We start from the raw sequence: 22284 nt of genomic DNA, 5'->3' as shown, positions 1-22284 counted from the left end.
TCAGCTGTCTGCTGATAAAACCACCGAGGACAGACCGAAAGAGAAAGGGAGAGGGACAACTACATGTCTGAAAGCCGTATTTGCTCATTTGGAGGGAATTATGGGATGGATGCAGAGAGGGACATTGAGATGCCCCCATTTATGCCTTTTGGACTTAAACAAAAAGGGGGAGAATAATGCAATTAAGTCAGTGTTACCAGAGAAAGGATAAATGGGGGTAGAAAGATGCCAATCAGAAAGAAATGGGACGGTATTCCCCAGTTTCCATGGTAACTGTGGAATTTCTCAAACCCTCTGAGGTTTCTTACTTTTACTAAGGACTCGTACTGTACCTGAGACAATCTCCTCACTCGCATGGTAGGAAATTGTGCACATAAAATATTCTTTCTTCTCGTTGTGTGTGTGTGTGTGTGTCACAGTCTGATGCATTATGTAGAAGTGGAGCAGTTCAACTCCACATGGGGGTCTTTAGGGTTCATTAGTTTAGGTTCCCTTCTGAGCTAAAGAGACACACATCATTCACATATATGCAAAGCGCATTCATCACATCAGGGATTGCTAATTCCGCATAAAGCCAAATGAGAGACATTACAATACACCCAAGAAATATTGCTAAAGGAAATTTAAACTGGCTTCTGTCAGAGCGACAGATTTAAGGATTCTAATAATACAATGAGAATATCCCACAGAGCACAAAGCCTTACACTATGGGTCACATTTGCATCGTCTACCAAGCTATGATTTATCAGTTTATTCCACGGCATTGAGTCTGAATGAAGCCCCCTCACTGTTCAAACAAACACTGAAGACTAATGAAAGACATTAGTGCAATCGGTCTCAATGCGTTTGGATCAGCCAGATGTCGAAATGCAAAGAAAATTGGGTTTGCGAATCCTCATGCATTCCTCTAATTATTCTTATGTGCCTATCAGATCAGGCCTCCAGTGGAGGAGAATGGGAAAACAGAATGATACTCATCATTGTGTGTAGGTCGGCTAATGTAGTGTTTCTGATTGCATTCTGGCTAGTGTTGGGTGGCATAGTGCTCTTGATTAAGTTCAGGGTTTATTACCAGGCTTCTGCTCTTTTATTGCCCTCGCCTTCGGGGAACGGGACTGCTGTCAAATCGAAGGGCCTAATGGTTTCTCTTGGGTTTTATCTTCCCCACCTGCTGGGGAACTGCACATGCTCTATTGAAGATGTGACACTTTAGTTATAGCATACACCACACACGAAATATGCCCTAATATCTCCTAAAAAACATGCCCTTTTTCACTTTTAAAGGCCTTTAAAGATATGTTTTGTGTTGTGGTGCAGTTGTTTGGTTGTAATATGGCATATATAAGTTATAATCTGCAGACTTTTTACTTTCTACAGTTCACCAGGTCTAACTGAGGATTTACATACATAACCATTCAAAAGTTTGTGGTTAGTCAGCTAAGCTGCATTTATTTCATCAAAAATACAGTAAAAACAGTCATATGTTAAATAGCATTGCAGTTTAAAATAAAAAGTTTTCTATTTTACTATATTTTAAAATGTTGTTTATTCCGGTGATGCAAAGCTGAATTTTCAGCATCATTACTCTTCAGTGTCACATGATCCTTCAGAAATCATTCTAATATGCTGATTTCCTGCTCAAGAAACATTTCTTTTTATTATCAATGTTTCAAACAGTTGTGCTGCTTAATGTTTGTGGAAACCGTGATACATTTTTTTTCAGGATTTCTTTGATGAATAGAAAGTTCAGAAGAACATATTTGGTTGAAATATAAATCTTTTATAACATTTTAAATGTCTTAACTGTCACTTTTAATCAATTTAATGCATACATGTTGAATTAAAATATTAATTATTATAAATAATTTGTACTGACTCTTTTGAACGGTAGTGTATTATGAACATTTTAAAGGATATTACCTCAGGCTGAAATGATTTGCATATTGGCATCTCAAACCATATTGGCATGATATTCAGCATACAAATGCAGATGTTAATCAACACTCCTGGCTCCTCGGGGTGCTCTGCAGTGTGGAAATAGTCTGCCAAGAAATTATAATATTTAAACCCATCATTTCTTAGTAATATTAGTTATTTAATCAAATCTCTTAGACTTAATAAAATTGGTTCAAGATGACAGCACCAATTTAGAAACGAGTGGGAGCCCTGAGTGACATGTTACACGAGAAAAGTGCAATTATGTGAAACAGACGAGTCAAAAGCAGTTCAGTTTCATTTCCATGAAGGTCTAAATTTACCCTTTAAGAAATGTTATGAAATTTTGATACAGCGAATCAGGTTTTATTTATTTTTATTTTTCATTATTTGTTGCAGGGAAGCAGGTTTAAAGCCTGCCCTGTTATTTGTACTGAACTTCATTTGGTAGCCAACCACACTCCCACAATTCTACATCTTTTAGATTACACTGGGAATTAATTAGTTACTTAGGCGACAATCCAAAGGAGTAGCTGAATTGATTTTACTCTCTGGTATTTGTCATACTGTATATATTTCTCCTCCTGAAGGAATATCCAAATGAAGATTAACCCTTGCTTAACCTTTTAGCTGCAATATAGACCATAACTCTTATTAAATGAGGATCAAAGCTTTTAAGACCGTTTGCTTTTCTAAGCAGCGTTAGAGTTAAAGGGTTAGTTCACCCAAAAATGAGAGCTTTCTGTCCTTCCATTGACAGCTACGCAACTACAACTTTGACGCTTCAAAAAGTCCATAAAGAGATTGTAAAACTAATCCTTATTAATTTAGAGGTTTAGTCCAAATTTTCTGAAGAGACTCGATCGCTTTATATGATGAACAGATTTAATTTAGGCTTTTATTAACATTTAAACCAGGGTTCACCAATCTCGGTCCTGGAGGGCCGCTGTCCTGTGGAGTTTAGCTCCAACCAGCTCCAACACACCTGTTTGAAAGTTTCTAGTATGCCTAGTGAGACCTTGATTAGCTGGTTCAGGTGTGTTTAATTGGGGTTGGAGCTAAACTCTGCAGGACAGCAGCCCTCCAGGACCGAGATTGGTGAACCCTGATTTAAACATTGGTCAGTGAACATAAATGAGCTCAACCGAACCTGCTTGACACGCAACAAACAACCTCATTGGTTCTTGCAGAAGCTCAAATGTGATGCATAACATGAGACTGAACTTCACTGGTTCTCACACGTCAAGGAAACATTCTTGAGCTTCTGTTTACCACAACTGATGTGTTAGTTGATGAATGTTTATATGTGAATAAAAGCCTAAATTCAATCTGTTCATCATATAAAGCGATCGTGTCTCTTCAGAAAACTTGGACTAAACTTCTCAATTCATATGGATAAGTTTTATAATCTCTTTATGAACTTTTTGAAGCATCAAAGCGGTAGTTGCGTAGCTGTCAATGGAGGGACAGAAAGCTCTCAGATTTCATCAAAAAGATCTTCATTTGTGTTCCGAAGATAAACAAATGTCTTGCGGGTTTGGAAAGACATGAGTGTGAGTAATTAATAACAGAATTTTTCATTTTTTCATTCAACTATTCCTTTAAGTGTTTTTATAACGTATAGTGTCTTGAATCCTTACACTGTGATTTGAGTCTCTAAATAAGTCTGGTTTTATTTATTTATTTTGCCTAAAGAGAATATTAACAATAGGACAAGACATTCTCATCATCCCCCCAGACTCACAGTTTTCATTATGCATTCAGACTATTCAAACCACTTTCTCTCTTTCCCCATCCTATCACTCTTTTTCTCTCTTTAGTCCCTCTACCTGATCCGCCAGGAGATGAATGTTTCCCAGAAACAGCTGGGAGAGTTCTGCGATGCCCTGAAACAATACCTGAAGAATGTGTCTACTCAGAGAGACTGTTTCCAGTGAGTTGACTTCATTTGTCTTACTTTGACCTTCTAGTGAGTGTTTTTCTAATTCCCTATTTCTCTCTCATTGCATCTTATAAGTATGCTAGTACATAGTGCTTTTTTGTGCTGTCAGACTTAAGTGTTTTCAGTTTTTATCTGCTAAGAGAAAAGCACATGCTCTATATTAAGTTTCATATGTTTCAAAATGTCTGTTGGAGGGTAGCAATAACTGTACTGCATAACTGCTAAAACTTCTATGCATTTCTTAAAGAGTAAACCTGTGCCTCTCTAATAAATGCATGCGTCTCATCAATGTGTATTTATCCCTGATGTGTTGAAATAAGACACTGTATCGTTTTACCTCCTTTAGATAAAGATGGCAGGTGAGCAGGTGTTGATATTCTAGTTCATGAATTAATGATGACACTGGTTAAACAATTGCCGTTAATCAATAGATAGTGTTTACAAATCCCTAAAAGATCAAGAAATCATCCTCAACTACTTTAAAAGTTACTCAGTTTTGTCCCCTGGTTAAACCTGGATAAGCTATTGTGCAAAAGATTGGGATCAGTAAGTTTTTTTTTTATTAAGAGTTAAATTATTCAGCAAGGATGCATTAAATTGATTTAAAGTGACAGTAAAGGCTTTTACATTGTTACAAACTAAATAAATAAATGCTTTTGAACTGAAAAAAAAAAAATCATGGTTTCCACACAAAAAAACTAACACAACTGATAATCGGCTTTGCATCACAAATACAAATTCAATTTGAACATAATTTAAAATAGAAAACGGTTATCAAATTGTAATAATGTTTCGCAATATTACAGTTTTCACTGTATTTTTGATCTAATAAATGCAGCCTTGGTGAGCATAAGAGACTTTTTTGAAAAACAACAAAACAAATCTTAATAACCCCAAACATTTGAACAGTAGGTTGCTTCATTTTCAAAATTGTGGTCAGGCCATGACTGAGAGCCTTTTTCAGCCCCACAGTATAAAATAACGATGTAATAGCAGTGAGTAAAAGAGGTCCTTATAGTGTTTTTCATGGAAGCTCCCTGAGACTGTTCTCTGAGAGAGGGTTTTGTGTGGCAGCATTTACTGCCGTCATGATTCACATCAGACTAGTGAATAATTGATCAGTGAGAACATCTGCAAGCTTCTCTGCTGAACTGTCATCTCTGTAGCCTCCCTTATTTCTTTCAACTTTCCTCCTCTCATGTTCTGTTTGTGAAAAAGTGATTGAAATGCTCTTTGATTTCTACTACAGCACATTTTATTCAAATTAACTTATAACTCACTGACCGACTTGTTCAGATACTTCTGTTCACTGTTTGGCAACAATAATAATTCCGTACAGTTATTAAAGTCAAAATAACATCAAAATTGAACCTATTTACTTTCTTAATGCGCATTTTTTTAGGGATTCATTGGAGCAAGAAAGAATCATGTCTTCATAATCTTTAATCTAAATGTAACTTCCTCTCAAAAGACTTTCTCTTTCCACAGCAGTGTTATTTTAATAACATTGATATACTATTATATCATTGATTTACTATACTATTTTGAATTAGATTTAGTTTTTTTGCATTGACTTTAAATGTCTGCTGGAGACATGACCTGACAGTTTCTCTAACATGAGGGCGACCCAAGATTGAGGACAGCTTGAATCATTTCCACATCCAGAAAGCGTTGAAAAAGCTGCTTGCTGCAGTTTGCTGAAGTCTGTGGGGGTTGTCAGAACCTGCTAATGTTTAGACTTCTGTTGATTTATTGAGCTAATGCTAATCATTGCTGTTTTGTTGCTCAAAGGGCTGCAGCTGCAGAAATATCTGAGGAGTTACTGCCATCAAGTGGAGGGTCATACAGTACAATGAATAATTATGCTTCTGTTAACGTTTTCTATATGGCAGGTTAATTGCCGTCTCCTTGAAAACATTATCCTTGTTTTCCTTATTCTCACTGTTTCTACAAGGTTTAACATTGTTTTCCATCAGCTTGCTGAATCTGTGTTCGTGAAACGTGAGATTGTAAGTGTGTAGTGTTTTTTCATTGTTCTTCTGTTCACCTCTCTCCAGTGTGACGGCTGTGCGGCTGCCTGACGGCCTTTCCTTTGTGGTGTACGAGTTCTGGGACGGAGAGGAGGAGTGGAAGAGGTAAAACACCTTTTCTCCTGTGTGTGACTGTGTGTTTGTTGTGTTCACTGGGATCTTCGCACTTAACTCTTCTCATCTCGATTGTCATGAGCACCTGGATTATCACGAGACAAGACATGAGAAAAAAAAAGCTTTTACTTTGAAGTTAAGTGTCAAATGCATTAGTCTATTGATATGGTTTCCATTAGCATGTATGGGGACTGGGGGTGTAACGGATCGTAGTTGATCCGTAGGGACCCGGTCCCACGGTTTGGAATGCATGTGATTCATGAATTAATTGAAAAGATTAATCATCATAGAGTGAACATGCACATGTTTTTAAGTCATTTTAAACCATTCAAGTGCAAGAAAACACAAAAGAGAGTCCCAAAATCTCTTCAATATTTCCGCGAAAAGACACATACTCAAAAAATTGTCAAAAAAACCTGTATGGCAAGTATGCTCGTATTTATAGTTGGTTATGTCTTAAGTGAACGTAAACAATTGAGAAAGAAAACAGATGCGTATCATTATATTGAAGCTGTGCATTTGGCCTTAAAGTGACAGCAGCCTAATATACCTGCTGCTGTCTGTCATTAATGTTTATATAACAACAAAAGACAAAAAAATTTATGATATATATATATAGACTATGCAGTGTTATCTTATAATTGATAATTTATTTTCTACCTGAATACTGTTAGACCTAAAAAACTTTAAGCACTATTAAAATTGTATCTTAGTCACTCACACATACTTCCTTTGAACTGAAAAATTATCCGATCCGTGACTCAAAAACCGTAATATGAACCGAAATGTGAGTTTTGTGATCCGTTGCACCCCCTAAAAGGTAGATTTAAAGATTTAAATTTAAATAAATATATTGGCTTTATATTTTTTGTCTTTTGGTTGCAGCTGAACTTGTATGGAAAAGAGCAGCTTTCACGATTTGATAAAAACTCCATTTGTGTTGCGAGTGATAGGAGGGTGGATAGATAATGACAGAATTTTCATTTTAAAGCAAATTATAAGCTCATTTAAACTGACCTAATTTAAGGTGCTGTATTTTGCCATTGCTCTTTGAAATTTTGTGGCCGATCATCCAGTCATTTTGATTGGAATCCATGTGATTGGGAGTGTGAAAAGTTCCCCATGCAGATTTCACTTGTTTCCCTAGAAATTGCTGCCCTTACCAACAGAAAGTGTCTTCTGTGTGAGCTTCATACATCACTACACTGTAGACAGTGGACCTTTTTTTGTCTGAGGAATCTTGCCAAAATGTGACCACGCTTTACAAACACTTGTGTGACCACGCTTTACAAACACGTTTGTTTTTTTTGGAAGTTACATTCAGAATCCACTTTTACAGTTTATTATTGATGCTACTTTGCATCTGAAGATATTAAGAGTTCTGGAACAGTTTATTTTGCTCCTTTTCTAACTGTCTCTGCTTCTCTCTCAGGCACCTTCAGACTGCAGCTTGCAAGGCCTTCCAGCATGTGAAAGTGGATACTCTATGCCAGCCCGAGGCTGTGTCCTCTGTCGCTGTGCCTGGTGCGTTTCACTGCCGCCTGCCGTAGAGGCTGTAATGGGCTATGGTGCCAAACCAGTCTTTGATGCTACTTTTATTGTCTTGCGTAGTCGGGGTGGGGGATGTCACAGCCATTACGCGCCCTGCAGGATTACGTCCTCTGATAGTCTCTGCATTTAGGGTGTGTTCACACTTGGCATGTTTGATTCAATTAAAACCAACCCTGGTGCGATTGCTTTGTTAGTGCGTTTCATTTGAATAAATGTGAACTCTGCCATCCGAACCCTGGTGTGCAACAAACAAGCCGACCGAGACCGCTGAAAGGGACGAACTCTGGTGCGGTTCGAATGAAATATGAAAGCAACATGGACAAAAGACATGTAAACGAACCAAAAACAGGACAGAAAAAGGACAGGACTGTTTTTTCTCGTCATGGTCGCAATGTTGCCCATCACAGTTTGGTACAGGCATCAGAACCGTGTCTCGTCACAGATCTTCGTTCGAGTGTGACAGCCGCTTGCCAAACTTCGCTTGACGTGAAGTTCTTCACAATTTCTTTTTATAAAAAATTGAGTTCATACCAAACGAACCAAACTACAAAGGTAAACACACCCTAAGAGAAGTCATTTCAAAAGAGAGCTGCTACAAAGTCAAAATTCTCCATCAGACATTCCCATTTCCCATTTGATAGACGCTTTTATCCAAAGCGACTTACATTGCATTTCAAGGTACACATTTACATTCTTATCAGTTCTTGCTTTCCCTGGGAATCGAACCCAAGACCTGTTTAAGCTACAGGAAAGCTTGAGCTACATTCCAATCCATGGCATAATAGAAACCTTTTGTCTGATTTCTCTTTGAATGTGATGTGATTTCAACAGCCATGTGTACCGTTTTGCAGAACCGCAGCAGAAACGATAGACTTGTATATGTATGCTGGTTGACAAATTTCTATCCACCTTATTTTGCAACGTGAAAGCAAGCTATTTTTTATCGAACGTGCATAAATTCTGATTCATTATCCACCATAGGTAAATAACTAGTAGAATAACAAAATGCAGTAAACGGTAAAACCATTTGAACTACAAACCAGTGTTTAGAATTATGACAATACGTTAAATTCATATAATAAGAAATACCAGTTTGCAAAATCAACCAGCATAATGAGCTGTTTTGTACAGCTTTAAAAAAAATAAGGTGGACAAACATAAAGACGTGCAGTTGAGGCATTAAATGTTTACTGTTGCTTATCTGTTTGATAATGACACTGATCTCTCTCTCTTTCTAGCCGCCTGGTGCAACCTGAACAAAGACTGAGAAGCGAGCCAGTCTGCGGGTGGAACGGTCCCGCCTTATGCCTGAAACCCTTCTCTTCTCCTCCACTTCCCCCTCTCTATCCCTGTCACAGTCCCTGCTATCTTAACTACCCCTCTTTCAGCGCTCTCCCCACTCTGTCTCCTCTTTTATAATTACTTGTTTACACAGTATCCATTTGATATTGAGCCAAAAGTAGTGTCGGCTGCAGAGAACGCCGGACACAGTCTCAGTTCCCTTTCCACCTCCTTTGCAACATACAGAGACGACATTAAAACTCCCCAAAGCATTTGGGAACCTCACCTGGTTGATTCGCATTTGCATTTGAAATATCAACTTGCATAAACAGTCTCTTCTAACTAAACGAGGCTGATTAATATTTCATCCCAATTCAAACATGCATTCGCTGCTTTGCAAACAGTTCCCTTTGGTACAACTTCTGAGAAGACAAAAACTGTGCAGCAAAGTATTTCTACAGCTGTTCATGGACAATAGCATTTCTGTAAAGGTCATTTGATACTAGTTATAGGTTGGTGTTATAAATACTTTGAACTGTATCTTCATGAGCCATGTAGAGCAGTGGTTTTCTAACCTGGACCCAGGACTCTGCTCATTTCGTATGTCTCCTAATTAACACACCTGATTCAGATCATCAGATTGTTAGGGAGAGAGCTCCAACTGAGCGTTTCAGATAAGAGAGACATTCAAAATGTGCAGAGTTGTGGGTCCCCAGGACCACTGATATAGAGAGACTGGTATTTTTGTCAAACCGTGAGCATGACACATACTGCCAGTCAAAGGGCCCACATTTACAACACACCAAATAAACATCTGCTCCAAAAGCACAATGTACCTGAACTGTAGCTGAAATGCTTATGTAAATGAGATTTGCTGATAGAGAGTAGAGAATATCCTGAGTAATAACAGAATTATCTTGAAAATTTTATGTCGACCATTGTTGACCGATAATATATGGATCTTGGAAAGAGTGGCACTGACTTAATATTCCATCAGTTTTATTGCTTCTAAATAATTAAACATATGGCATCAAATCATTTCATTTCTCAGGACAAGACAAAATTTAATAGAGGATTTTTCAAAATTGATGTTGTTGACCAGTAAGACTGTTGTATTTGTGTGAATTTCTGGTTGGCTCGAAATGTAAACAACTCAACACCAGATGAAACCAACACGGCCCAAGTTGCAGCGTTCCTTTCCCACCAATCCTGCCTTCTGTTTGGTTTGTTTATCCCTCACAGTGAGTGCATGTTACAAATGAATGTCCAGTAAATGATTTGCCGTAGAATTTAGCTATGCTACTTTAAATGGATTTTGTGCATTTCTTATTTTCTTTTATATTACTCCAGTAACGGAACAAAAAGAAACAAAACTATATTAAATGAATAAAACTATATGAGCAGTCACTTTTAATGGCATTGTTTGATGAAATACTACTTCTTATACCCATGTATGTTTCCGTATACTGGCTTTCTCTCTTATAAGTGAGTGTAGAGATTTATTGCAGGGATGCAAAGTATTATATTCGTCTTAAATTTGTTAAAATTCTAGATTATGTAGAGTGCTGCTATTCAATAAAGTACTGAAAAAGGATCTGTCATTGCATTTTTCAGCTTCATTTTCAATAAGAGTCATATTTCATTGGTTGTTGAAATGACACAAGAAGAATAAACATTTTTACATTGTCACTTTTTTACAAATGTACTTATGCATACCAAAGTGGTTCCAATGAAATATAAAGAGTCAAAATATGTACACATAGCTTCCGCTCTTCTTCTTTTTTTAAGCCTTATGAAGCCCCGCCCCTTTTCAGCGCTGCACTCGTTGTGTTAACTTCCGGTTCGTACGTAGACAGCATGAAGGTAAGATCTTGAGTATTTTATGAACTGTTCGTTTTAAAATCTTCCCGGTCTACTGACCTTTGTTATGACATCCACTTTAACTCTACAATAACTCACCACCTAATTACTCTTTGACATTGATGCCATAGAAATATACAGAACTACCACAAAAACGGAAGTTCAAACACAATATACTGAAGATGGCTGTGCGCTTGTTTCTCTGGTACATAAGGCCTTTATTCTTTAAGTATAATTTAGCTCACATCTATGCTGACATGACAATGGACATCAAAATTGCAGAACATTAAAAAAAAAAAGACTACACATTCAGATTTACATGACAGTTAATTTGTCTGAGGTATTTCATTTCGAGTTGGATTATTATTACATTTGTACATCAATCTCCATTACAAGCAATTACTCCACACTTGAAGTATTGGAGCGGTGTCAAAAATGCTGAAAGACCATACAGTTTAAAGTCCTGTAACGGTCACCAAATTAAATTTCACTTAGGAGTTGCATAATCACAATTGAAGTGCTCTGCCCAAAGATATAGATGCCACAGAAAAGTGTGATCATTCCCCATGCAATCAAAAGATACCTAGGGGCAAACAAGGCATAACAACACTGTTATTGTACATGTAATAGAATGAGTGTGGATTTAATTAAACATCCCATACAGGATCCTAAAGAACTACACTTCTCTCACCTCATTGTAGGAGAAATTGACTCTGACTGGACCACAAATATAAGGCAAAGTCCTTCAATAAAAATGTTTGCACATGAATATATAAAGGATGCTAACATGAAAAGCATTAAAAGATTCACATTATATTTATATGCTCAGACAAAGTGGTGTGAGAATCAAGCTAAAAATCATTCATATTAAGGTTCATATCATGAGGAATATTTTTTCTCTTTATAAATGTCAATATTCATTTTTCAGTTAATGAATTATGAGACATGCAGCCATGCATCAAGACATCAATTTTACAAGTACAATTACCTGGAAATACAAAGATGAAGAAAGCACTGACTCCCCCGACAACACTGATCACTTTGCTGATGTCAGGAATGAACGCTGCTATGAGAAAAGTGACTGTGACCCAGGCTGTGGTCAAGGCAACACGCGTACGGCTCTCGTAAGACTCCGTCACCGCGGTGTGTTTGTGTCGCTGCCGCAGCAGTGGGTCCTGGATCACAGATCTACACGCATAGACTGGTCAGTTCCTCTATATATGTAACTGTTCTCCTATTAACCATAAGACACAGTTTATCACATACCTTCCGAGCAAGACAATGATGGGGTAGATGGTGATGATTGAGATTCCAAACAGCAGCCTGGCAATGATCATGGTCACATCACCTCCACTGTACGACATCAGAATATCAGGAGCAACGTTCTTCCCAAAAGTCAGGTACCCAAAGACTCCTACAAAATAGTCATCTGTTAAACAATACACTCATTACTAAACTAAATGCCTAATCAACCATTCCACTCTTCCTGATAAAAAAAGTGATCTTGTATGAGCTAAGAGGACTGACATAAATATATTTAAACCCTGGGTTCAATCAAGTCATCCTTGAACCTTGTAAGACTTTTTAAAATGTTTTTTTGAAAGAAGTCTCTTCTGCTCATCAAGTCTGTATTTGTTTGATCAACAATACAGTAAAAAAAAAACTGTTTAAAAATGTAATTTATTCCTGTGATTTTCAGCATCATTAGTCCAGTCTTCAGTGTCACATGATCCTTCAGAAATCATTGTAATATGCTGATTTGCTGGTCAGTAAACATTTATTATTACTATCAATGTAGAAAACAGTTGTGCAGGATTCTCTAATGAATAGAAAGTTCAAAAGAACAGCATTTATTTGAAATTTTATTTAGAAATGTATATAACAACTGTCTTTACTGTCACTTTTGATCACTTTAATGCATCCTTACTGAATAAAAGCATTAATGTCTTTAAATTTTTTTTACTGAACCCAAACTTTTAAATGGTAGTGTGTATACAAAAAAACCCAACTATAGCATCTGCCAGGATATAACATTATTTAATGCTAATTATTCGATATATCTGGAAAGAAAAAAAGCAAAATCTGCATTCACCACCATTTTTTGCTGATGGGAAAAAAAAGTTCATTATGTACGTGAAGCACGCTTGCATATGAAGTACATTGTGGTAATTGAGCTGTAATCACTGACCAGTGAGAGAGTAGATGAGGAGGCAGATCAACATGGACACCACAGAGATGAAGACCCAGTGGGACAACTTCTTGTTCTCCATGCTACTGTAGACAGCAATGCAGGCCTCGTGGCACTATAACAGACACTGAATCAGCACACGGACAACTGACCACAAACATCAGATCTCCAGTACACTGTCTCCACCAAACAAAAGCTTTTCCTGTAATAACTAACTTCCAGCACTAGCTCATTCCTCACCGATTCCCCTGCCGCACAGCTCTTTTCATATCTTCATATCTCCATTCCCGCTTCGTAATCAATCAGCCCCAGGCAGCGGACACGGAGTAGTTCTGCGCTATTCTACCATGCCGGTGGACTTTTATTACATTTTTGACAATCCCCCAGCGTTGACAAATAAAACACCTCAAAGATGCCCCATTTTTCACACTTTGCATCTGACCTGACCTTAAATATTAAAGTGAGAGCAAAAACAACTTGAATTCCCCTCATTTGTGGACTAGTGATGATATTCAGTGAAATAATTTCTCTTTTTCTCCAAGACTCAAAATGTTAGTATGTTGGATAAATGCAAGAAAACTCACCTGAAAGCCAAAGCAAATAGTTGGGATGACAGTGAACATCGAAGCCCATGAGCTTACTCTAAACAATAATAACAACAATGATAGTTAAACAGGCGGTTTTACACATTTTGCTTTCAGCTAAATGCAGTGTTGGGGAAAGTTTCTTTTAAAAGTAATGCTTTACAATATTGTGTTGTTACTGCCTAAAAAAGTAACTAATTACGTTACTTAGTTACTTTTTGGAACACAGAGGAATAGGACGCAGGAGAAGAAAGTTCAACACTCTTACTTCAATAAAAACAAAACAAAAATGAAACGCAAATGTCATGTTTATCTCAAGACATTTTTGCTAATTACTATGGTTGAATTGCATCATCGAAGGTCAACAGCAAGAACATTGGTTCATTTTTTCCCCACCATTGAAGAAATTTTCCATCATTTATGACAATGTTTACTCGCCATAGACGAAATTTTCCATCATTTATGACAACGTTTACTCGCCATAGACGAAATTTTCCATCATTTATGACAACGTTTACCCGCCATGGACTGAATTTTTCGGCCTTCTGTGTTTTCACTGTTATACGGTAGGTGTTGCTATTACACATCTTCTGAAAGAGTAGAGAATCTCCAGATCAAAACACAGGCAAAAAAGGTGAAGAAACAAGCGATAGAAGCATTGTTGTATTCTTTTTTTTAAAAACATGATTTTCTCAGCCTTTTGTTCAAAATTTAGCTTTTTTATGAAACACCCACATTCAAGTGTTGATTAAAAAAAGAATGCACAAAGTTAAAATAAAACTTTTTGTTGTTGTTGTTTAAATGCAGAGGCTCTGTTCTTTCTTTTGATATATTGCCCGTTCAAATTTTTATACAACAAAATATTCAGGGGACCATGACATTTTTGCGAAAATGATCAAAAACACTACCGGTGGCTGGCAACTTTTCTTTTTTTTTAAAACGCTGGCAGGGAAAGAGTTAATAAAGTGCGATTAAATATATAAGGTATATTGTGTGATTTAACATTTAATTGTGGGTTTTCATAATATTCTGAGTTTGCATTTCACTGTTTTTGTTCATTTTAAGGGATTCTGAATCAGTTTTTGTGCAAGTGAGATGAGTAAATGTATGCTAACATTTATTCTAAAACTACAATAACTATCATGTTCACAGCGCACACAACGCCTTTGCCTCTCGCTTATTATTTCTTTCAACATTTCTTTCAGGAGTCAGTCAGTACAATGGAAAATAAAGTAACCTGCATTACTTACTTGAAGAAGTAACTTCGATATGTTGTAAATTTAAAAGTAATGCGCTACTTTAGTTACTTGAGTAATCTGATTAAGTAACTCGCATTACATGCGTTACCCTGAACACTGGCTAAATGAACCAATTACTTTCTCTCAGAGCTCAGTAAGCATGACGGTAAGATTTGTTCACACACTGCAGGAGGAAAAGATGATGATGAGGAGGTATAGATCCTTTATACAGCTTGCCACTAAATTGAAAGCATGGTCACTCTCCACTCACCCACTGCTGTAAAGAGGTGACAGATTGATCTCATGGACAGGCCTCCTGTGGTATTTCACAGTAATGGCTACAGTGAGATATGTAGCAGCGAAAGTTCCTAGAACGCTGAACAAAAACAAATATCAAAGACGAGTTGACAAATTATCTTGGTGATGTGTGATGAAAAAACATTTGCTTATTAGTCCGAGTCATTTTAAAGCTATTCAAAATGTGCACTGTCACGGCAATTGACCATAAATGAAAAGCAGAAGCAATAACAAGGCTTCATAAAATGAATTAAAGCACAATCACAGTCTTTTTTCATTCACTAACAGTTTCAACTCCTTCCATCTAAACAGGGTTTCCACAGTTTTGACCAATCAATTTCCAAAAATAATTTGTTAATAAATAATACGAGCAGATTGTGACTTGTTGCACACAAATCTTTGAAAAGAACCAACTTAAAAATCTTTCGCCCACAAATCGGACGACACTGTGTCTTGTGAGGAAGTGCCGATGAAACACATTCTTGAAAACTAGAAAAATAACTACTATAGGAATTACCATTATTTCAATGGTTTTAACTTTAATGACATTTCACCTTCCTGCTTTGGTCATAACAACAGTGTTTTCTGAATTAGTGTCATTTTAGTATTATTTATATACTATATACTATTTTGAATTAGCTTTTATTATTATATTTTCAATTTCCAGTTTAGTTTTTAGTAATTTTGGTTATGTGCGTTTTGTCATTTTATTAGTTTAAAAAAAAAAAATTTGCCCTGGCAGCTAACTGTTATATATATATATATATATATATATATATATATATATATATATATATACAGTACAGGCCAAAAGTTTGGACACATTACTATTTTTAATGTTTTTGAAAGAAGTTTCTTCTGCTCATCAAGCCTGCATTTATTTGATCAAAAATACAGAAAAAAAATGTAATATTGTGATATATTATTACAATTTAAAATAATTGGTTTTCAATTTATTATACTTTAAATTATCATTTATTTCTGTGATGCAAAGCTGAATTTTCAGGATCATTACTCCAGTCTATCAAATGATCCTTTAGAAATCATTCTAATATGATGATTCATTATCAAAGTTGGAAACAGTTCTGCTGCTTAATATTTTTTCATAACCTGTGATACTTTTTTAGGATACTTTGATGAATAAAAAAAAGAAAAAGAAAAAAGAAAAGAAAAAAAAAGAAGCAAATGTTTTCAAGATAGAAATCTTTTATAACAACAATATACACTACTGGTCAGTAATTTGGGGTCAGTAATTTTTTTCTTTATTTTTTTTTTAATAAATAAATAATTTTATTCAGCAAGGATGTGTTAAATTGATAAAAAGTGATAATAAAGAAGATTTATATTAAAAAAATGTTTTTATTATTTTGAATAAATGCAGTTCTTTTTAACCTTTTGTTCATCAAATATATTAGGCAGCAGAACTGTTTCCAACACTCATAATAAATCAGAACATTAGAATGATTTCTAAAGGATCATGTGATTGACTGGATGTCACATGTGACACTGAAGACTGGAGTAATGATCCTGAAAATTCAGCTTTGCATCACCGAAATAAATGATAATTTAAAGTATAATAAATTGAAAACCAATTATTTTAAATTGTAATAATATATCACAATATTACATTTTTTCCTGTATTTTTGATCAAATAAATGCAGGCTTGATGAGCAGAAGAAACTTCTTTCAAAAACATAAAAAATAGTAATGTGTCCAAACTTTTGGCCTGTACTGTATATATATATATATATATATATATATATATATATATATATATATATATATATATATATATATATATATATATATATATTATATTATATTTAATTTCAGCTTTATTTCAAATACCAAAAAACAATGTTTAATAGGTTTAGTGTTAACACTTAGGTAACAATTAGGTTTTATTAGTTAACTTTAGTTAACATGAACTAAGAATGAAAATACTTCTACTGCATTTAATAGTCTTAGTTAATGTTAATGTTTACTAATACATTATTAAGAGACTGTAGATGGTTCGCACTCTGAAAAACTAGACAAAGTCTTTAGCAAAAAGAATCAATTATTTTAATAGAGCAAGAGCAGACGTTTCAGCCATCCAGCTATTCTCAATGCTTCATGAGCATTGAGAATAGCTGGATGGCTGAAACGTCTGCTCTTGCTCTATTAAAATAATTGATTATTTTTGCTAAAGACTTTGTCTAGTTTTTCAGAGTGCGAACCATCTACAGTCTCTTCTACATTTTATTGGTTTTCACGCACCTGGACTTACAACTAGCTTCATCTGAGCGCAACAATATTTCCTTGTCTAATACATTATTAAAATCAAAAGTTGTATTTGTTAACATTAGTTAATGCACTGTGAAATAAAATGAACAGCTGTATTTTTATAAACTAACGTTAACAAAAGGTTAATAAATAAAGTAACAAATGTATTGCTTGTGGTTAGTTCATGTTAGTTAATACATTAACTAATGTTAACCTATGAAACGATTGTAAAGTTGTACTGTTTTAAATAACAATACTTACACTGTTTTGAACAACACAGTCAAGGAAATAAGCAAGAAATTGACAGAATATAGTTCCTCACCTAGTATACTTCTGTATGCTGATTTCCTTCGGGACAGAGAGAGGGAAAATGAAGAAGAGACACAGGAGAAACAGGGCAAATCTCTGGTCTGTGTACCAGTGGTACGGCATCTCTGATTCTGGCAAGCCTGTGATTAACTCATACATAGAGAGACATACTGCGAGAAATGAATGGAGATTGATCAGTGTGAAGATCTAATGGATAATGACACTATATGAGCAATTAGTAATAAAAAAAGATCAAAGTCCCATCAACATGTTGCTTACATTTCTGAAGCTGGTCAGCCACTATGACTAGAAAAGCAACAGATATGATGAAAAGGTTGAAGACGTAGCAGATCTCACAGAGTTTGCCTATGGCAGGACCGCACACGGCTCTGACCACAGCCTGATATGTGTTTTGTCCACTGATTGAAGATGAATATCCCAGGATGACCAGTCCACTGATCAGGAACACAAGAGAAATCTATGTAAGATAGAAATATATAATATCATGCACAGAATTACAATAGGCTTAAGTGCAAATATTTCATTCAGGCATTATAGAGTTAACAACAATGTGCATACTGAACAAATGACCAGTGGATGCATTGACTGTAATTAATTCTGTTAGTGCACATGATCGATGTGGTTGAAGCCACAGTGATGAAAACAGGTTAACTGAGTCATAAAATATTCAAACAATCCTTGTTTCATTTTAGCATTCACAGAGTTACTTGCCATTTCCACAGTGACAGCAGAGTGAATTCCTCCAGCTTTCGCAAATGCCCAGGGAAAGATGAGAAGCCCTGCACCCAGCGCGGACTTCAGCAAGATGAAAACCGCTCCTAAAGAGCCCAACTTCGGCCCGTTCATGTCCAGTGAGGGCTTTGTTAAAAAGCTGATGCTCTCTTTTGCCAGCTCCTCCATATTTGGCCCTGTTTCAATCTCTGTTCCTCTCTGAGAGTTCAAACATTAGGTCAGGTAACTGAGAGGTGGAGTTTGGTGTTAGACCAATTAAACGCTGGACCCGTTTCCAGTGTTCCACAAGATGTCGAGTGGAGATTTACATTATGTTGTCAAATATTCAGCAGAATGCTAGGCATAACTGGCAAAAATTGCTGTTAACTGCCGCATAACTGTCAGTTTTACCCTTATCAAATATTGCCCTACAAACATCGATAAGTTGTCAATGCTGGCAAATGACCATGGAATAAGCGGGACAATCCACGGCTAGCTGTGCATTAAACAATTTTAATTATCCCTTACTAAATCTACCTTTTTGCCTAGTGTAAAATCATAATGAATTATTATGGGACCTCAATCAAACAAAAATTGGTTGCTTTTATATGGCATTGGTATTTTTGCCAATAACTATAGAAACCATGGTAATTTAGCAGAAACTATTTATTTACTTTTATTTTGCAAGAAGGTTAATTGTTTAAATTGATGTAAAACTGTTACGCTTCCAGTGCTATTAAATTCACTCCCAAATTCCCACTGTTTTAGGAATTCTTTTTGATTGTTTGCATCGTAATCTTTTCTTTACAGATCAAAAGACAAATGTTGGCACAATATGTATTGTGAAAGTAATTTGCAGATCATGTGCACTGTGCAGGATATCCCACATTTAACAGCATGCGTTCCAGGGGTGGGAGTTTGGCACTGATGCTACAGGCTCACTACTCTCCTAGAGCCCAAAGCTGGTTGGGAATTTTCGCAATACAGACTTAAATAGAACTTGTGACCTCCGTTATGACAAGATTTGGGAAATCCATTTAAGCACAGATAACTGGGGTTGGTTCCCATGTTCTTCATGTCATTAACCTCTATCACGCTTCGTCACCTGAAAGAGACTGGTGACATTTTCACAGGCTGTTCTTCCCATTAAAAATGGATCAGGGACGAGATTTAGAAAGACTTCCCAGACCCTATCACTTCTAATGGAATTAGTCGATTTCACACTGGCTCGAAGCACAAGCACAGGCAACTACAAGAATGCTCAGCAGACAGTGCTGATCTGATTTAGAACAAAGAGGAAGAAGCGTATTTTGTTTGTCCATTTACACCTGCATTTAAATACATCATGATTGTGTGGGATAATCTGAATAATGCTTTGTATCTCAGGAGATTTAATATATTTCTTGCAATTTAAAATGACTGTTTTCTATTTGACTTAAATGCAATATATTTCTGTGATGGCAAAGCGGAATTTTCACATGATCCTTCAGAAATCTTTCTAATATGATAATTTGGTACTCTATTATTGTTGCTAAAAATATTAATAATGGTTCTCATTATCAATGTAAAAAAAAAAAATGCTTATTTTGTGGAAGTCATTTCTTTCAGGATTCTTTGATAAATATCAAATTTAAAACAACAGCAATGAAATAGAAATCTTTTGTAACATTATAAATGTCTTTACTGTTACTTCATTAAATACTGATTTAATGTGTCCTTGATAAAGTATTAATTAAAAAGCAAAGTTATAAATATTGCTAATAAGAAAAAATGTTCCCTTTCGTTCAGTCACTACGAGTTACGTCAGTGAATGACGAAATGGGGGTTTCGCTTCGAAACCTATCACCTTTGAGTTCTAGAAAACGAGCCAATGGCAAAACAATGCCATGGGTCTGCGGAATTTGCATAGCGCAACTCTGCCCCACCACTCGGGTATAAAAGGAGCATCATGTTTTTGCTTCGGAGCCAAGAGTCTTCTTCACTCCTCTGCAAGCCTTTTCTGAGTTCTACGAGACGAGCGATTCCTCACGGTGTCACGGTGTGGAACAAAGCCCAGACGATTCTTCGGACCACACCCCCCTCTTGCACATTGCAACCAGTGAGGTTGCCGAATGAGGTCATGGGCCCGTCTTCAGACGCGCCCCGCGTTTCATTCGGCGCTCCAGAAGATGACACCATGTCTATCGCCGCATCACAAGGTGGGCTAGAGTCTTCTGGAGATGAAGACTCGGCTGTGCTGCCTCCTTCGGGTGTGCCAGCACCGTGCCTCTGCAAGTATGCATTTCCCCCAATGAGCCTTCTTGCACAGGTCCTGTGAAAGATCAGGTAAGACTAGGAGCAGGTCCTTCTGGTTGCACCTCATTGGCCCACCCGGACTTGGTACTCTGAACTGGTGCTCCTTTGCGATAGCCCCTCCCAGGCCAATCCCTCTGAGGAAGGACCTCCTTTCTCAGAGATGGGGCACCCTCTGGCATCCACGTCCCGATTTGTGGAACCTGCATGTGTGGGTTCTGGACGGGACGCGGCAGGTTTGAGTACTGGGTGGTGGCTACCATCACTTCTGCTAGGGCTTTGTCCACGTGACACGCCTATGCTCTGAAGTGGAACCTCTCCGTCACCTGGAGTTCTTCTCGCAGAGAAGATCCCAGGAAATGCCCAATCGGATCTGTGCTCTTCTTCCTCCAAGAAGGGTTGGAATGAAGGCTGTCTCCTTCAACCCTGAAGGTTTATGTGGCTGCGATCTCTGCGCACCACGACCTTGTGGAGTCAAAAACGGTGGGACAGCATGACCTGGTCGTCAAGTTCCTGAGGGGGGCGAGGAGACTAAATCCTCCTCGCTCTCCTCTTATACCCTCTTGGGACCTCGCAGTGGTCTTATCAGCCCTGCAGAGAGCTCCCTTTGAGCCTTTGCGATCAGTCAAGCTTAAGTTCCTGTCTATGAAGACAGCCCTCCTGGTCTATTTGGTCTCCATCAAGAGGATATGGGACTTGCAGGCATTTTCGATTGACGAAGCGTGCCTAGAATTCTGGCCGGCTAACTCTCACGTGATCTTGAGACCTCGGCCTGGATACATGCCCAAGGTTCCCACCACTCCTTTCAGGGATCAGGTGGTGAACCTGCAAGCACTGCCCTCGGAGGAGGTAGACCCAGCCTTGGCACTGCTCTGTCCAGTACGCGCCCTTCATGCTTACGTAGACAGAACGCAGTGTTTCAGTTTTGGTGGGAAGCTGAAGGGAAAGGCTCTCTCCAAGCAAAGGTTGTCTCACTGGATAGTGGACGCCATTGTCTTGGCTTACCAGACGCAGAGTCGTCCATGCCCCTTAGGGGTGAGGGCACACTCCACCCGGAGTATGGCTTCCTCCTGGGCTGCAGCGCAATGCGCCTCACTAACAGACATCTGTAGAGCTGCAGGCTGGGCGACACCCAACACTTTCGCGAGATTCTATAATCTCCGGGTAGAGCCAGTGTCCTCTCAGGTACTCGCTTCCACTAGCCAGTAAGTAGGACCTGCTCTGTGTCATCGCTTGCTGCGCCATTCCACTCCACGGACTGCACTATTTCACTCAGATGAGTTTTCGAGTTCCTCCTGCACTGTCGATGCCGTCACCAGAGTGCATGCCCGGTTAGTCAGCCCTCATGATTGGCTAAGTGCTTCCATGTGCATGGTTCCTCGCTTGGGCAACCCCCACATGTGTATTTCCATGGTAAGTCTCCACCTTGTTTTCCCTCGACAAGACCTCTTGCCATCTCGAGGTTGAACCATTCCACCCAGCGGGCTGGATACCTCTGAGTTTTCCATATGCATGCCCTCAGACTTGCTGAGGGCACTGGAAGACAGCCGCTGTGGCGTGATTGAATTGGGACCCCCATTTCGTCATTCACTGACGTAACTCAGTGACTGAACGAAAGGGAACGTCTCGGTTACATATATAACCCTCGTTCCCTGAGGAGGGAACG

The 22284-nt window shown here is 37.6% G+C and overlaps 2 protein-coding genes across 3 annotated transcripts in view; one reads left to right on the top strand and one right to left on the bottom strand.

Moving 5' to 3' along the window:
• The window catches only part of necab2 (N-terminal EF-hand calcium binding protein 2), an 86996-nt gene extending 76557 nt beyond the window's left edge, over nucleotides 1-10439 (top strand). For both annotated transcript variants that reach the window (XM_079874973.1, XM_079874972.1), the window contains 4 exons: nucleotides 3756-3868; nucleotides 5935-6012; nucleotides 7454-7545; nucleotides 8811-10439. In XM_079874973.1, the coding sequence (XP_079731099.1) occupies nucleotides 3756-3868; nucleotides 5935-6012; nucleotides 7454-7545; nucleotides 8811-8839 (312 nt within the window). In that variant the 3' untranslated portion in view covers nucleotides 8840-10439. The remainder of the gene's footprint in view (nucleotides 1-3755; nucleotides 3869-5934; nucleotides 6013-7453; nucleotides 7546-8810) is intronic.
• Nucleotides 10440-11056: 617 nt separating this feature from the next.
• On the bottom strand, nucleotides 11057-18550 carry slc38a8a (solute carrier family 38 member 8a). The gene is made up of 10 exons (XM_079874843.1): nucleotides 18327-18550; nucleotides 17874-18072; nucleotides 17608-17764; nucleotides 14995-15099; nucleotides 13486-13543; nucleotides 12902-13016; nucleotides 11980-12127; nucleotides 11702-11901; nucleotides 11405-11456; nucleotides 11057-11296 (listed from the first exon to the last, which is right to left on the bottom strand). The coding sequence occupies exons 1-10, from the start codon at nucleotides 18513-18515 to the stop codon at nucleotides 11194-11196; spliced, it is 1326 nt and encodes a 441-aa protein (XP_079730969.1). The 5' UTR covers nucleotides 18516-18550; the 3' UTR covers nucleotides 11057-11193.
• Nucleotides 18551-22284: the final 3734 nt, after the last annotated feature.

Source organism: Squalius cephalus, assembly GCF_949319135.1.
Source record: "Squalius cephalus genome assembly, chromosome: 6".
NCBI lineage: Eukaryota > Metazoa > Chordata > Actinopteri > Cypriniformes > Leuciscidae > Squalius > Squalius cephalus.
This window is presented reverse-complemented; position numbering and strand designations above follow the sequence as displayed.

What these genes read in the sequence shown, in the direction of transcription:
- slc38a8a (XM_079874843.1), bottom strand. Translation starts at nt 18,515, where the DNA reads ATGGAGGAGCTGGCAAAAGAGAGCATCAGCTTTTTAACAAAGCCCTCA. An exon ending in AGCATACAGAAGTATACTAG is followed by an intron (nt 15,100 to 17,607) that starts GTGAGGAACTAT and finishes GTTTTTGTTCAG; the next exon opens with CGTTCTAGGAACTTTCGCTG. An exon ending in ATCATTGTCTTGCTCGGAAG is followed by an intron (nt 11,902 to 11,979) that starts GTATGTGATAAA and finishes CTATGCGTGTAG; the next exon opens with ATCTGTGATCCAGGACCCAC.